The sequence below is a fragment of the Salvelinus namaycush genome, chromosome 4, assembly GCF_016432855.1.
Source record: "Salvelinus namaycush isolate Seneca chromosome 4, SaNama_1.0, whole genome shotgun sequence".
Lineage (NCBI taxonomy): Eukaryota > Metazoa > Chordata > Actinopteri > Salmoniformes > Salmonidae > Salvelinus > Salvelinus namaycush.
This window is the reverse complement of record NC_052310.1, coordinates 43,937,609-43,954,677: the sequence shown is the minus strand read 5'-3', so window position 1 is coordinate 43,954,677 and position 17,069 is coordinate 43,937,609. Positions and strand designations below refer to the sequence as shown.

General features: G+C 43.8%; 1 protein-coding gene across 1 annotated transcript; it reads right to left on the bottom strand.

Annotated features, from left to right (window-relative positions):
• Positions 1-12,694: 12,694 nt before the first annotated feature.
• On the bottom strand, positions 12,695-14,911 carry LOC120045883 (coiled-coil domain-containing protein 85A-like). Its single transcript, XM_038990813.1, has 3 exons — positions 14,481-14,911; positions 12,891-13,926; positions 12,695-12,708 (listed from the first exon to the last, which is right to left on the bottom strand). Exons 1-3 carry the CDS (start codon positions 14,709-14,711, stop codon positions 12,695-12,697), a joined length of 1,281 nt encoding a protein of 426 aa, XP_038846741.1. The 5' UTR covers positions 14,712-14,911.
• Between the last annotated feature and the right edge of the window lie 2,158 nt (positions 14,912-17,069).

The following is a 17,069-nucleotide window of genomic DNA, read 5'->3' as shown; positions in this document are numbered from 1 at the left end:
AGTCGCTTACCAAGAAGACAGTGAATGGCCGAGTTACCGTTTTTACTTAAATCTACTTGACAATCTATGGCAAGACCTGAAAATGGTTTTGCCAATTTTGAAAAGAATAATGGGAAAATGTTTCACAATTCAGATGTGGAAAGCTCTTAAAGACTTAACCAGAAAGATTCACAGCTGTAATCGCTACCAAAGGTGCTCCTACAAAGTATTGACTCGGGTGTGAATATTTATGTAAATGATAAATGTATTTTTTTTTATGATGTCATCAAGTAGCACTTTTCAAAACCTTTATTCTTATCATTTTAACTACAGAACATAGAAATGTGCAGTTTTCACGTATGTAAACATTTGCATGGTGCTGGAGATAATGATTATGAGGTTAAAAAGTGGTGGAATTGCCCTTTAAGAGGGCAGTTAAACATAGAATTAGAGTAATACCATTTGGGATGTATTTTACGCTACATTATTCAAATCTGGCAAAAGCCTCATGCCCTCCCTGTCCCCTCCTGCCCCTCCACTGGCACTCCCCACGGGACAGATCCATGGGCAGCAGCAGTGAAGGGGTAACACTGGGGAACACACACAAATGGCACTGTGGAATTTTGCCAGAATGCCTGGACCAAGGACTGTATGTGACTGAAAATATTCAAGCATACCTTATTGTGAGGTTGCTGGACTCTCATTCCTCTAATCTACTGTTTTACCTCTCTTACACACCTGGGAATGAATAGAGACTTGGTTCTGAATAGAGACTCAGGTGTGTGAAAGTAAATTTCTTCAGAATTTCACCACAAAAAATAAGGGCTGTCCTGGCAATGCTTTATGGGGGATTCAGCCAATGCTTTTTCACTCTCCCTAGTCCCACTTCCATATGGAATATGAATGCAACTCTGGTAATAACAACATTGGCCTTTTTAAATGAGCCATAATAGGCCTGTCACACTGATGACTCCGTACTGTGATATCAGACATGTTCATCCTTATTGGACAACTGCTAATAGCGTTGTATGCATTGGACCACCTTTATTAAAATCCCATGGTATTTTGAGACACTGGTCAGGGTGTTAACAAGCAAAGGCGGAAACATGGCCCTACTCCTCAATGTACACGACTGATTATTCAGAGAACTGGGCTTCCTCTTACCAACAGCTGGGCACATAAGAGGTTTTCTCAGAAAATGACTTCATTTTCTCAGAGTGAGGGAGATGGAAGGAAGGGAAGGAGAGAGAGAGTGAAAAAGAGAGGGAGCAAGAGAGCAAAAGAGGCAGAGAAACAGCTTGATGCTAAAGCAGCCGATGTGTACCCTTTTACACCACCACCCCCTCCCTCCAACACTCATTGAAACCCAGAGAGCAATTCAAAAGCCCTCTAAATTCAATTAGTTAATACTGCAATATAAATGTCCAAAACAGAAAAGAACAGGACAGACCAGAGCAGTGCGGTGATGTCACATCAGGCCCAGAGGTACAGGAGCAGGATACACGAGGGGAAACCTACGGATCATGAAGCAGCCTGAACATTCAGCAGGGCATGTTGGGTGTCACATCTCCAATGCTAATGCCTCTTACCCTGGGCACACAACATGGAGAATGATCCCCTATTTACACAGTAACTGACACCACGCCTCACTGACTGACTGGCTGACAGATTGAGATCCCTCCACTAAGGCCCACAGAATATTAATCTATAGTGCTACTCTAGGGCTGTATGGCTGTAGCAGAACATTGATTTGTACCGATATATTGATATGTTGTTGTTACATTGGCCTAACAATACAATTGTGTCCTTTTTACACCTGTGGGTCAATATGAAAATGTTGTGCGTTGTAAAAACTAAATGGAAATCATATGCAGTGCATCATGTCCCCCAGATAAACCCAGTATTGCATTGTTTCCTTTGAGATCAATAGTGTTATATTGTGTCATTAGTCTGAGGTTTACACCTATAGGGAAAGGACATACTGGCTATCAAGCACCAACAAAACTATACCCAGACTCCACAGGAGGTTGGTGGCCCCTTACTTCGAGAGAACGGGCTTGTGGTAATGACTTGAGAGGAATCAGCGTAGTGGTATCAAATACACCAAACAGATGGTTTCCAGGTGTTTGATGCCATACCATTCGCTCCATTCCATTATTATGAGTGGTTCTCCACAACCTCCTGTGGCAGACACTATACCTAGTGAATAAATAGGAATGTTATGGTGCTATACTAACTGTGGATGACAAGCAAGAGCCATGATGCAAATCGAAGGGGACAAAGAAGAAGAGACACTTAGTATGATGTTGTGTTTGGAAGTAGGGCTGGGAATTGCCAGGGACCTTACATGATACTTAGGTGCTGATAAGATATGTATTGCGATTCCCACGATTTTCATGATTCTATATGATTCGATACTGTGATTTTATTGCGATTTGATGTTCCAAACATATTGCTCACTTTATAGTTTGTCTGCTACAGAGAGACAAGAGCATGAGAAAACTCATTTTGATCAGTCAGGGAAATAAAAGTGTTGAAAACATGTTGGCTCACTATTTAAAAAGAAGATGGAGATCAAGCTATAGGATGAAAAATAATGACGTTTTGGCGCAGTTACTGCCGACTAGCCTTAGCTATCACTGCCTTCAGTACAGTAGCAATAAATAAAAACATAAATAAAAACATATTTTTTCTTGTTGTTTTTTTGCAAATAAATACTTGGGAGTCAAATATCTATATAATATCGTCCAAAAATAATATCTCAATATGTAACTGTAACAGTGTCAGATTAATGCAGGGGCTTACCCTGGGGCCAGGCCCGTGGGGTGCCCAAGAGGCAGCAAAAAAATGTAATATATATAATTTTACTTAAACAAAAAATTATAATATATATACATTATATCTTATCTATCCAGTATATATGTAGAATTGTATGTTGCTGTTGTTGTTTTTTTACTGCAACCGTCAACCACAGGAGGACTCAGGAGCCTGCTATCTGCCTGTTGCCGTTCTGCAAATCATCAGATGGGGGCAGGAGAGGAGGTAGGGGGCCCACGTGGGTAACTGGAGGGCCCTGCCTTGATTGATTAATTAAAAATAAAAAAAATGCTTAATTAATTAATTAAAAAAATTAACTGCATAATAAATAAATGAAAATCAAACGTATAAATGTTCTGCGTTACTCTGCTGTATTGTAGCCAAGGCCGTATTTCATTTGTTTATTTAAAGAAGACACACACGCCTATAATCCCATGCATAGGCAGTGCATCTATAAGGCTAGGGGAAGCTAAGCTTTCCCTAAAGTAAATGTAATGAAATAGCAAAAATGGTATAGCCTAATTATCCTACTCCTGTCTATACAGAAATAAATAAAATCATTCAAAATAGGCTACTATAACATGATTTGGCTACAGAGGAACATTCGCTTCTTTAAAAATAATAAAGTGTATTGTTTTAAATCGCATTGCCTACAGTTGGAAGGAAAGGCAGCACGCACAATATGGAGAGATTATTGTTGAGTTGCGACTGTCAGTGAAAAGTAAAAGCCCAGCCAGGCATATCGCAATATTTCCAAATACAATCGCAGGAAAACATAGTTTGGAAAGCAAATGGCAATTGCGGCAAAGAGAAGGCAATGAAAGGACTTCAATTTGTCTTTTAGTTATAAAATTAAGTGAGCGAACAACAGTATAGCCTATCTTATTGACACCAGCGGTGAGCATCGGCTATATACCAGGTGAATGCGTACTGCGCATATTCACTATCATTGTTGGGTAAGTGCCACCAAAAGTTTGTTTTTGGACAATAATTTCCTCCTCCAGTTTAGATGAACCTCATATTATATTTGTGTCTCCCCTTCTTGTAGGCATATTATGTGGACAACGTCGTTTTCATTGACATGTTTGTCAGTGTCAGCAAAGGGGGCTACCTGTAATTTGTTGTATAAAAAATATTCTACTAATGCCTCTAGTAGAGGTCGACCGATTTCAAGTTTTCATAACAATCGGTAATCGGCATTTTTGGACACCGATTATGGCTGATTAAATTGCACTCTACGAGGAGACTGCGTGGCAGGCTGCCCACTTGTTACGCGAGTGCAGTAAGGAGCCAAGGTAAGTTGCTAGCTAGCATTAAACTTATCTTATAAAAAATAATCAATCTTAACATAATCACTAGTTAACTACATATGGTTGATGATATTACTAGTTTATCTAGCTTGTCCTGCGTTGCATATAATCAATGCGGTGCATGTTCATTTATCATCGAATCACAGCCTACTTCGCCAAAATGGAAATTATTTAACAAGCGCATTCACGAAAAAAGCACTGTCGTTGCACCAATGTGTACCTAACCATAAACATCAATGCCTCTTAAAATCAATACACAAGTATATTTTTTTAAACCTGCATATTTTGTTAATTTTACCTGCTATCATGAATTTATTTTAACTAGGGAAATTGTGTCACTTCTCTTGCGTTCTGTGCATGCAGAGTCAGGGCATATGTAGCAGTTTAGGCCGCCTGGCTCGTTGCGAACTGTGTGAAGACCATTTCTTACTAACAAGACCGTAATTAATTTGCCAGAATTTTACATAATTATGACATAACATTGAAGGTTGTGCAATGTAACAGCAATATTTAGACTTAGGGATGCCATATTTCACTGAAAGAATAAACGTTTTGTTTTCAAAATGATAGTTTCTGGATTTTACCATATTAATGACCTAAGGCTCATATTTCTGTGTGTTTATTATATTATAATTAAGTCTATGATTTGATATTTGATAGAGCAGTCTGACTGAGCGGTGGTAGGCAGCAGCAGGCTCGTAAGCATTCATTCAAAAAGCACTTTCCTGCGTTTGCCAGCAGCTCTTCGCTGTGCTTCAAGCATTGCGCTGTTTATGACTTCAAGCCTATCAACTCCCAAGATTAGGCTAGCAATACTATAGTGCCTATAAAAACATCAAATAGGCAAAGGTATATGAAATACAAATGGTATAGAGAGAAATAGTCCTATAATTCCTATAATAACTACAACCTAAAACTCCTTAACTGGGAATATTGAAGACTCATGTTAAAAGTAACCATCAGCTTTCATATGTTCTCATGTTCTGAGCAAGGAACTTAAACGTTAGCTTTTTTACACGGCACATATTACACTTTCTTCTCCAACACTGTGTTTTTGCATTATTTAAATCAAATTGAAAAAATATCAGTATCAGCGTTGAAAAATCATAATCGGTCGATCTCTAGCCATATAAAGTGTAGTAGAATTGCATGAAATGTGTCAAAATATTTCCTGTGCAGAGAAAGAAGAAAGGTAGGCTATCTGATATAGCCTATAGTCTAAGCCTACTGTACGCTATATGGCCTCAGCCATGCATTGAACGGTCTTTTTTGCAAAAAGGTATTGAGTTATATTATTAGCCTAGATTATGACTATCCAATCTACTCATCACATTACAAATAGTGGGCTCTTACATACTGTAAGTCTGCAAATGCGATAATGAATGGAATGCTTTATTATAAAGGTGAATTTTTATAGCGAGAATTAGCTTCCCCAAACTTGAAACTCGCGCTGCCTGTGATCCCGTGCCTTTATCACAGTCAACAACACACATATATTTTATATTTTATAGTAAGAATAAGCATATAATGGAATGGAAAAGAATGAAAGAGAACATATTTTTTCCCCAACTAACCTTGCTGACTGTTGCGGGGTGCGCAAAGTGATTCTGGGCTTATAAAACAAGTGTCACAAGCAAGAGCAGTGTGTGGGTTGCTATTTTCTTGGCATTATATCACAGCGGTATAGCTTATGAATGCATTTCTAACAGGTAATAGACCAAACAATGCAATTATTTGGAAGGTGCTTATTCAAGGTAGTCCAGGTCACAGCCCATGTTCTCTCAGATGAGCACCCTAGCACTGGATTAGTTGCCCCTAGGGAGAGAGTGTGTGTGTGTGTGTGTGTGTGTGTGTGTGTGTGTGTGTGTGTGTGTGTGTGTGTGTGTGTGTGTGTGTGTGTGTGTGTGTGTGTGTGTGTGTGTGTGTGTGTGTGTGTGTGTGTGTGTGTGTGTGTGTACCTACGTGCGTGCATATGTGCATGTGTGTTAGGGTAGAGGGCAGATTCAAGGGGACCCTGTCAGGAGGTATGCGCTGTGCAGTTACACTCAAACACACACACACACACAAACACACACACAAACACACACACACACACACACGTAAACACAGACAAACACATCCCTGACTCCGGTAGCACTTTTCTAACTGGGATAAAGGTTAAAGCCCCCCAGAGGCAGTCCCAGGGAGGTGTGTGTGGAGCTGGTCTGACCTGCACAGGCCCAGCTGATGTCCATAAAGCAACAACAATGCATACCATTCGGAAATGTTTACTGATTTCCACAAGGCTGGCCTTCTCAATTATTGAACACAGCACAGCCATAGTGTTGACGGCCATCATTTGTTAAGGTGCTGGCTCTTGTCGACAACGCTCTGTTTTATAATGAAGATTTACCCATGCCAGAGACTACGGCACATAATGCCATGCTGAATGTACATGTACAGTTGGTTCTTTGGAAGAGAGAGGACATTGCTGACCTTAGATGAAAAATCTAAGTAGAAGAGCAGAGGAGTAGCAGGCAGGACAGAGGGAGACCAGAGAGAGCACAGACACACAGACATGGCTAGAGCCCATGGAAACCATACAGACAGGAAGTATGTTACCTTCAGGCTTTTGAAAAATGTGATAAAGCATTCGTTAATTGCTTGTTGTGATTAACCATGTTATTTACCACTATGGCAATATTGAACAACAGTGATGCCAATACAATTGAATTCAATTTGATAGAGCACAACACAAGGCACACACACTGCACACAGACATAGGGAACCGGATTGTCACCGACACATATGGGGCGGCAAGTAGCCAAGTAGCCTAGTGGTTAGAGCGTTGGACTAGTAACCGGAAGGTTGCAAGATTGAATCCCCGAGCTGACAAGGTAAAAATCTGTCATTCTGCCCCTGAACAAGGCAGTTAACCCACTGTTCCTAGGCCATCATTGAAAATAATAATTTGTTCTTAACTGACTTGCCTAGTTAAATAAAGATTTTTTTAAATTAAAAATTACAATGGCAGAACACCAGCCAGGCTAACTGGTGCCTCTATGTGCCTGAGACCAACAGACCAGGCCACACACAGTATGTGAGAGCCCAATCACTTCTGTAACATTAAGAGAGGGCTGGAGACAGAAAGAGGGGAGGCAGAGGGGGAGAAAGAAGAAAGCGCTGGGAGGAAGAGAGTGAGGTAGGGTGATTTGAGACTATGGGGTGAGAGGATGAAGGATGGAAGAAGAATAGGGATAAAAACAGAGAGGCAGGAGGATATAGAGAGCAGTGTTAAGCGGCGGCAGCTCCTGAAGACTGTTCTCCCATCGTTTGCTCATGGTGTCAGAGGGGTGAGTGCGCACCAGACATTAATTTCCCAATAAACTCAGCTTCCACAGCAGGGAGGGAGGGCGCAGAGAGAGTGAAAGGCTGACAGAAAAAGAGAAAGAGCAAATGATGAGAGAGAGAGAGAAAGAAATATGAACACACTTCAAGCCCTTCATACTTTACTGTACACCCTGTTCTGACAGTGATGTGCCTTCAAAGCCTTATAATAAACTATAGTGTACACAGTAACACAGGCCCACTTCTCAATTACACTCTAATCCCTGTTCAATATGCCTCTAAATGATCAATCCTCTCATAAAAAATGGATCTTAATGTTAGGCTTAGTGAAATTACATTGCCATGAGCAGCACCGGAGATATTGAGATAAGCGAGATGCACCACTTCGGTCTCACACAGTCACACACAGTATCTGCTCATGTGCACGGTTTCGCCTTCACACTGTTACAGCATGGTAGCCAGGGCATCAAAACAGCGGAGAAGTTGATCCTCACGCTTCAACGCTCTTTGTTGGCAATTTGAAGGCATAGAGATACCGTGACGAGATCCTGAGGCCCATTGTCATGCCATTCATCTGCCGCCATCACCTCATGTTTTAGCATGATAATGCACGGCTCATGTCACAATGATGTGTACACAATTCCTGCCCAGTCATGTGAAATCCATAGATCAGTGGTGTAAAGTACTTGACAACTTTTATTTTTACTTCACTACATTCCTAAAGAAAATAATGTACTTTTTACTCTATACATTTTCCCTGACACCCAAAAGTACTCGTTACATTCTGAATGCTTAGCAGAAAAGGAAAAGGGTCCAATTCACACGCTTATCAAGAGAACATCACTGGTCATCCCTACTGGCGGACTCACTAAACAGAAATTATTTATTTGTAAATGATGTCTGAGTGTTGGTGGGTGCCCCTGGCTATCCGTAAATAAAATAAAAAACAAGAAAATGGTGCCATCTGGTTTGATTAATAATATAAGGAATTTGAAATGATTTATACTTTTACTTTTGATACTTAAGTATATTTTAGAAATTCAATTTACTTTTTATACTTAAGTATATTTAAAAACAAATACTTTTAGACTTTTACTCAATTAGTATTTTACTTGGTGACTTTCACTTTTACTTGAGTCATTTTCTATGAAGGTATCTTTACTTTTACTCAAGTATGACAATTGGGTACTTTTCCACCACTGTCATAGATTAAGCCCTACTGAATTTATTTCAATTGACTGATTTCCTTATATGAACTGTAACTCAGTAAAATCTTTGAAATTGTTGCATGTTGCGTTTATATTTTTGTTCAGTATATATTGTAGTGTCTTTCCTACCGAGTAGACAGTAGTGTGTAAAAGAGAGTGTAGTTCTGTGGTGATAAGCGCAGTGTCAGGCTAACTGCTCACCTCCAGGACTCAAACCCCATGGCCTTACAAACAGCATCCACTCAGCACTCTACAGTAATCTTTACCAACTCAGGGCTGCACGCACACACACTCACTCACTCACTCTCTCTCTCTCTCTGTCGCTTTCTTTCTCTGTCTCGCACACATTTAAACAAGTGCACATACATTCTTTAAAGGAAAGACACACTCACATAATTTATTCCCAAAACATGCATACTGCCTGCTCCCGCCCCCCATCTCAGGCGCTCGAGGGCGCCAGGCTGCCCTTCATTACGCACACCTGTCACCATCATTACGCACAGCTGCGCAATATTTGACTCACCTGGATGCTGTTCCTGTTCTGTTTCATGTCCTTGTTTCATTAAATGTTCACTCCCTGTACCTGCTTCTCGTCTCCAGCGTCGATCCTCACAGAATGCTGACACCACTAAAGGAAGCATCAGGGATTTTTTTTTTTTTTTTTGGTTGGTTGGTGAGGTAGCGTCCAGGTGCCGTCACCGATGGAACCGGGGGTGCCTCAGCTAGCTCGTCGGGATTCCGCACCCTAGCTGGCTCGAGAGGTCTTTTTGCCCTGGTTGGCTCGGCAGACGGCCACCCCACATCATGCTTCAGCCGGCCCATCAGGCTCCCACGCCTCAACCGGTTCGTCAGTTCCCACACCTCAGCCGATTCGTCAGGCTCCCACACCCCAGCCGGTCAGCAGGCTCCCACGCCCCAGCCGGTTCATCAGGCTCCCACACCTCAGCCCGCTCGCCGGGCTCCCATGCCTTAGCCGGCTCGTCGGGCTTCTACGCCTCAGCCAGCTTGTCCAGCGCCCATGCCACGGCCGACCCATCAGGCTCGTCCAGGTGGGACGCTGGGTGGCGCCCCTAGAGGGGGGTGTACTGTTACACCTGCTCCCGCTCCTCCTCTCTGGCATTCGTGGGTGCCAGGCTGCCCTTCATTACGCACACCTGTCACCATCATTACTCACAGCTGCGCAATATTGGACTCACCTGGACTCCATTACTTTGTTGATTATCCCCTCTATATCTGTGTGCTCTTCAGTTTGTTCCCTGTGTCAGCATTGATGTCGTTATTTTTCCCCTGTCCAGACGCTGTTCCTGTTCTGTATCATGTCCATGTTTCATTAAATGTTCACTCCCTGTTCACTCACGTACTTCTCGTCTCCAGCGTCGATCCTCACAATATGTGTATGTATAAATTAGGCTTTTACTATGAAAAGAGGAACATTTGTCTAGATCTCTTTGATTTAATGTTATTTAAATGTAAAATAAAAGCCTCTTATTTAACTAAGTGGACAGCCCTACTCCCTCTCTGTGTTTATCCAGGACACACAGTCCCGCAAAATAACTCCCTGAACTCTTAGACACACACACACAAATGCCCCTGGAACTGTGGGCAAAAATAAATAAAAGATGCTGATAATAATAAGAATAATAATGAACCAAGGAGGCAGGACCCTGCTGTGCTTAGTGGCACAACTGCAGGCTGTGTGCGTGTGTGTTGCCTGAATCACAGCCCTGAACGCACACGGCTGTGTTACCCGTGTTGACTTCAAACACCCTGGGGAGTGTTACATCATATGCCCTCCCCCAATCACTCATACACACACGAACACACACCCATGCACGCACAAACTCCACCACAACTCCACAGAGAGAGAATCCCACAGAGCGGTGACATCACTGCTGATTTGCTAACACCGTAACCACTGCTGAACCACATTGGTGATACCACTAGCGATTTTTTTTTTTAAGTACAACCTACACTATATATACAAAAGTGTGTGGACACCCCTTCAAATTCGGGGATTCAGCAATTTCAGCCACACCCTTTGCTGATAGGTGTATAAAATCGAGCACAAAGCTATGTAATCTCCATAGACAAATATTGGCAGTAGAATGGCCTTACTGAAGAGCTCAGTGACTTTCAAAGTGGCACTGTCATAGGATGCCACCTTTCCAACAAGTTAGTCCATCAAATTTCTGCCCTGTTAGAGCTGTGCCGGTCAACTGTAAGTACTGTTATTGTGACGTGGAAACGTCAAGGAGCAACAACAGCTCAACCATGAAGTGGTAGGCCACACAAGCTCACAGAATGGGACCGCTGAGTGCTTAAAAGCGTAGCGTGTAAAAATCGTCTGTCCTCTGTTGCAACACACACTTCCGAGTTACAAACTGCCTTTGGAAGTAACATCAGCACAATAAATGTTCGCTGGGAGCTTCATGAAATGGGTTTCCATGGCCAAGCAACCGCACACAAGCCTAAGATCACAATGCGCAAAGCCAAGCGTCGGCTGGAGTCGTGTAAAGCTTGTCGCCATTGGACTCTGGAGCAGTGTAAACGCATTCTTTGCAGCAATGAATCCCGCTTCATCATTTGCCAGTCCGACGGATGAATCTGGGTTTTGGCGGATGCCAGGAGAACGCTACCTGCCTGAATGCATAGTGCCAACTGTTGTACCAAAGTTTGGTGGAGGAGGAATAATGTTCTGGGGCTGTTTTTCATGGTTCGTGCTAGGCCTCTTAGTTCCAGTGAAGGGAAATATTAACGCTACAGCATACAATGACATTCTAGACGATTCTCTGCTTCCAACTTTGTGTTGCAATAGTATGGGGAATTCCCTTTCCTATTTCAGCATGACAATGTCCCCGTGCACAAAGCGAGGTCCGTACAGAAATGGCCTGCACAGAGCCTTGACCTCAACCCAATTGAACACCTTTGGGATGAATTGGAACGCCGACAGCGAGCCAGGCCTAATCGGCCAACATCAGTACCCAGCCTCACTAATGCTGTTGTGGCTGAATGGAACCAAGCTTGATCTTGAAATCTAGCCACTTAGCTAGCAAGTTAGCAAACAAAATGCATAGTTGGAGCCCTGAGGTGGATATAATTTAATTGACAGATTTGAGATTTCTTATAGTTAAACTTAACTTAAAGTTATAAGCAGTGGAGTAACACGCACCCGCGCAGCCCCCGCAAGTTTTTTGTTTTTTACGATATAAAAATCATACCGTCTGTATTTTTCAAAATACCCCGGTATATAGTATAAACTGTATATCGCCCAAGCTTAGATACCACGGTGATTGAACCTGCCATAGCTTAACCTACCCACTGGCTACTAGACACAAATTGCAAGGACAGTTTTGTTACACATGCCTAGTCAATTTACCCCTGTCTTTGTGTACATATCTACCTCAAATACCTTGTACCCCTGCACAGTGATTTGGTATTGGTACTGCTACTCCCTGTATATAGCTTGATTCTTGTGTATTTTATTCCTCTTTTTTTATATTTTGCATTATTTTTAACTCTGCATCATTGGGAAGGGCTCGTAGAAAGCATTTCACAGTAAAGTCTATACCTTTTGTATTCAGTGCATGTGACAAATAAAATTCTATTTGATTTATATGGTTGACCTAGCTGTAACGATTCTCGTTGGTGGAAGGAGAGGAGGACCAAGGTGCAGCGTGGTACGTGTTCATTTTAATAAACAAAATAAACTGAACACTGAATTGACAAAAAATAATAAAGAGCGAGAACGAAAACGAAACAGTTCTGTAAGCAATACGCACAAACAGAAAACAATCACCCACAACACACAATGGAAAACAGGCTACCTAAGTATATCTCCCAATCAGAGACAACGATAGACAGCTGCCTCTGATTGGGAACCACACCAGGCCAAACACAGAAATAGACAACCTAGACATACAACATAGAATGCCCACCCACATCACACCCTGACCAAACAAAGCATAGAAACATACAAAGCAATCTATGGTCAGGGCGTGACAATAGCCATATACAGTGGTCATCAACCCTAGTCCTAGAGGGCTACAGTGTGTGCTAACCCACATAGCCTACACACCAAAAGACTGTGTAAGCACACTGAGCTAAAGCCTAGGCATGAGTATTATGTCTCAGATGGGGTTAATGTCTCAGACTCATCACACAAGCATAGTTCCTTGAACCACCTCAGCTACATATTGTCCCTTATAAATAATTAAATAAAGCATTATTACTATTCTGGATAAAAACTCACCGTTCATGCCGTTGTAGATGCTGCCGTGGTGAGGGGACAACTCATCTCCAGTGGTCCTCATCTGTCCCCACTCCCTGCCTGCTGGGGGGCTACTGCCGTACCTCCCCTTCCAGTGCTCTGAACTGGTGCTGTGGTTGTGGTGTCGTAACACTTCAGGGCTCCCCACAATCACCCGACCCTTCCTCAGGTGCTCTGGCGTCCCCGTCAGTGCCTGTTTGGGCTCAGGGGTCCAACATCCAGCCCCAACCCCGACCGCATTAACCCTGTGTCTCTGTGAGAGGTCAGGACTTGACTGGCCTGAACCTTGGTTTGGCCCTAACCCTTGCCCAGACCCCAAAAGCGGTTTCTGGGCCAGCATGCCAGCACTGTTGGGTTTGGAGTGGGCCTCAGCCGCCAGTCCGGTAGGGAATATGCTGTGTTTCTCTGGGCTGCAGGGCCCCCGGAGGCCCCTGGGATCAGGGCTGGTGAGGGACCCCCCACGGGGCCTGCAGGCCTGGGGGAAGGTGTGGTAGTCCGGGGTGGAGCTGTGGCGGCGGCCTGTAGATTCAGGGCCCGGGCCCTTTGGTTTGTCATGGTTGGAGCCAGGGTTGGAGCCCAGGCCGGAGCCCTGGTGAGGGGGCTTGCGGTGGGGGTGGTCGGGGCTATCCGTGCTTCCCGCACTCGAGGTGCTGCTCCCATCCCCCACGTCTCGGAGCAAGCCCAGTGTAGCCCCCCCAGTTTGAGACAGACTACTCTGGCTGTCGATGGAGCTTCTGCACCCTGCACTCTGCCCTGCTCCTCCCCCTCTCTCCTCGTCCAGTAGGCTACACAGCTCTTTGAGCTCCAGGTTCTCTCTGATCACTTCTCCCTGGCGCTGCTCCAGCTCCTTGAGTTTCTGCAGGTAGAGAGCCACCTCTTTCCTCATGAGGCCGGCGCTGTAGCGGCCCAGACGCTGCCACTCCCGAGACACACGCTTGCCCTTCTGACGGTCGTCATCAAGGAAACAGCACAGGTCCCGCAGCTCCTGGTTATCCTCCTGCAGCTTCTGGTTCACATCCTGGATACACACACACACACACACACACACACACACACACACACACACACACACACACACACACACACACACACACAAATAGGAGAAAGCACAGAGGTGTTATATAATTTATCATATGGGATTTCTGATAACAAATGTTGAGCACGCAATTGTGTATTGAGGGGGAGCATGTGTGTGCGTGTGATAGTGATGTATTTTATTGATTATTTACTGTGATTTTGAAACAAATCATAGGCCTTCCAAAATGTACTTTTGTGGTTGTGTTTAAATATCCTCAGCAGTTCCATCTGTAATAGGAAAAGCATAAAAGCAACAAGTGGATCTTTGGGTTGGATTATGATATAGCCTACTTGCTACCTTCGAACCACCTACCTTCATTATTTTCAAGGAGTTTGCAGAGGTAACACTATAGGCTACAGCTTTTTTCACGCATGATTAGTCCATTGCTTTTTGATTTGGAAACATGCCTACAAAGGCTACACAACATGAGACCGTTAGACATCCATAGAGCAGTGCGCTAACTTGCGCGCCCGGCATTATCACACCTGCCTCACCTTCAAACCCCGGATCTCGGTCAGGTGCTGCTGGAGTCGCCGGTTCACCTCCCGGATCAAATTCCCGTGGTCAAGCATAAAGCTCATCTTCACTGCTTCTGCCCTCCTTAGCCGCCGCACCAACTCCTCTTTGCTCCACTTGAGCAGCTCCTCGTCGCTTATCTTGGAGAGCTCCTCCGTCGGACTCTCTGCGCTATTGACCATCAGCTGGGGCTGCGTCGCCTTTTCCATCGTTGTACTAGGCTACTCCAATGGGAGGATAAAAGTATCTATCATACAACGGTCAGTAACCTAAGAATTTAGTGCACAGTCCTACCAATCCTAACTTCACACATGGACCCAAATATACATTCTTTATCTAACGTCCATATAATTATACCAAATTTATGTTTGTTCTATTTCTCAGACGCCCATTTTGAAGCTCTCCGAAAAGAGCAGTGTTCTCCTATATTCCCGCCTTTCTCAAAGTCGTCCGCACGCGGTCTCTTCGGCAGAGCCCCTCGCCGGCTAGACCGCGGCTTCTAGGCATGCCTGCCTCCTCGCGCATACAGCTGTTGCCTAGGGCACTCCCGGGTTTCGGCCAAAAGGGAGAATAGGGAGTGGCTGCTGCAGATGCATAGCAGCTGGCGCTGGGGAGTCGAGAAGCAAGGGTGCGTGACTGCAGTTCTGAGAAAAATTTGGCTGACTGGAAAACTCGTGCCCCTCTCTCTCTCCCTCTTCAGAGTGGCGAGGACGCGTTGTCTTCTTGCGCCATCTGCTGTATGACTCCCTTAAACTTTAGGAGGAGCATTCTGTTTTTGTGATGACAGATGGCAGGATTTAGTCAAGGGGTGTCATGTACCCCAAACATCGGAGGGAGCACAAAGTATGCAGGATGGCTGAGGGGGGAAACATTTAGCATTTTTAATAATTATACTTAATTCTATGTAAACAAAAATATATGTATATTTTTTTGCATATCTAAGTGCCTCTTGAGATGACTACTAACCTTGAAAAAATTTAAACATGTTTATTTTTCTGCATATTTAAGATGTCTACCAACCTTGCCAGCAGGCATGCCAGCTAAGATAGTTAGCGTTTTTGTAGTGTATCTCTAACACTACTAGTCACCTAGCAATTTTATGAAGTTGGCTTTAGCTAGCCCAGATAGGTTCCCCAATCTCCCAACCTCATAACTACACTATATATACAAACGTATGTGGATACCCCTTTAAATTAGTGGATTCAGCTATTTCAGCCACAACAGCTGCTAACATGTGTATAAAATCGAGCACACAGCCATGCAATCTCCATAGACAAGCCTTGGCAGTAGAATGACCTTACTGAAAAGCTCAGTGACTTTTAACGTGGAACCATCTTTCTAACAAGTCAGTTCGTCAAATTTCTGCCCTGCTAGAGCTGCCACGGTCAAGTGCTGTTATTGTGAAGTGGAAACATCTAGGAGCAACAACGGACCTGCTCACAGAACAGGTCCGCCGAGTGCTGAAGCGTAAAAATTGTATGATCTTGGTTGCACCACTCACTACCAAGTTTCAAACTTCCCCTGGAAGCAAAGTCGGCACAAGAACTGTTCGTCGGGAGCTTCATGAAATGGGTTTCCATGGCCGAGCAGCCGCACACACAATGCCAAGCATTGGCTGGAGTGGTGTTAAGCTCGCCGCCATTGGACTGGCAGTCCGACAGACAAATCTGGGTTTGGCAGATGCCAGGAGAATGCTACCTGCCTGAATGCATAACGTTTTGTGGAGGAGGAATAATAGCCTGGGGCTGTTTTTGTGGTTTGGGCTAGGCCCCTTAGTTCCAGTGAAGGGAAATCTACAGTATACAATGACATTTTAGACAATTCTGTGCTTCAAACTTTGTGGCAACAGTTTGGGGAAGGCCCTTTCCTGTTTCAGCATGACAATTTTTTATTTTACCAGGCAAGTCAGTTAAGAACAAATTCTTATTTTCAATGACGGCCTAGGAACAGCGGGTTAACTGCCTTGTTCAGGGGCAGATCGACAGATTTGTACCTTGTCAGCTTGGGGATTCGATCTTGCAACCTTTCGGTTACTAGTCCAAGGCTCTAACCACTAGGCTACGCTGCCACCCAATGACCCCATGAACAAAGCAAGGTCAATAAAGAAATGGTTTGTCGAGATCGGTGTGGAAGAGCTTAACTGGCCTGCACATAGCCCTGACCTCAACCTCATCGAACACCTTTGGGATGAATTGGAACACTGACTGCGAGCCAGGCATAATCTCCCAACATTGGTGCCCGACCTCATTAATGCTCTTGTGGCTGAATGGAAGCAAGTCCCCGCAGCAATGTTCCAACATCTAGTGGAAAGCCTTTCCAGAAGAGTGAAGGCTGTTCTAGCAGCAAAGGGGGGTCAAACTCCATATCCAGGTTGGTAGCAATTACTAAATGTACTGGATAAGACACACATTCCTTTCAATATTTTACCCAGATTTTAGCAGAGATGCAGAGAAACATATTTTGTTTCTTTAAAAAAATATACACCAGTCAGGAGGATACAGACAGCTCAATAGATATACTTAGACATGTAAAAAAATATATGTATTTTTGATATAGAATTAAGCAAA

Excerpts from the sequence above, each read along its gene's own strand:
- LOC120045883 (XM_038990813.1), bottom strand. The coding sequence starts at position 14,711 with ATGGAAAAGGCGACGCAGCCCCAGCTGATGGTCAATAGCGCAGAGAGT. Across the intron at positions 13,927-14,480 it reads CCGAGATCCGGGGTTTGAAG|GATGTGAACCAGAAGCTGCA; the intron begins GTGAGGCAGGTG and ends GTGTGTATCCAG.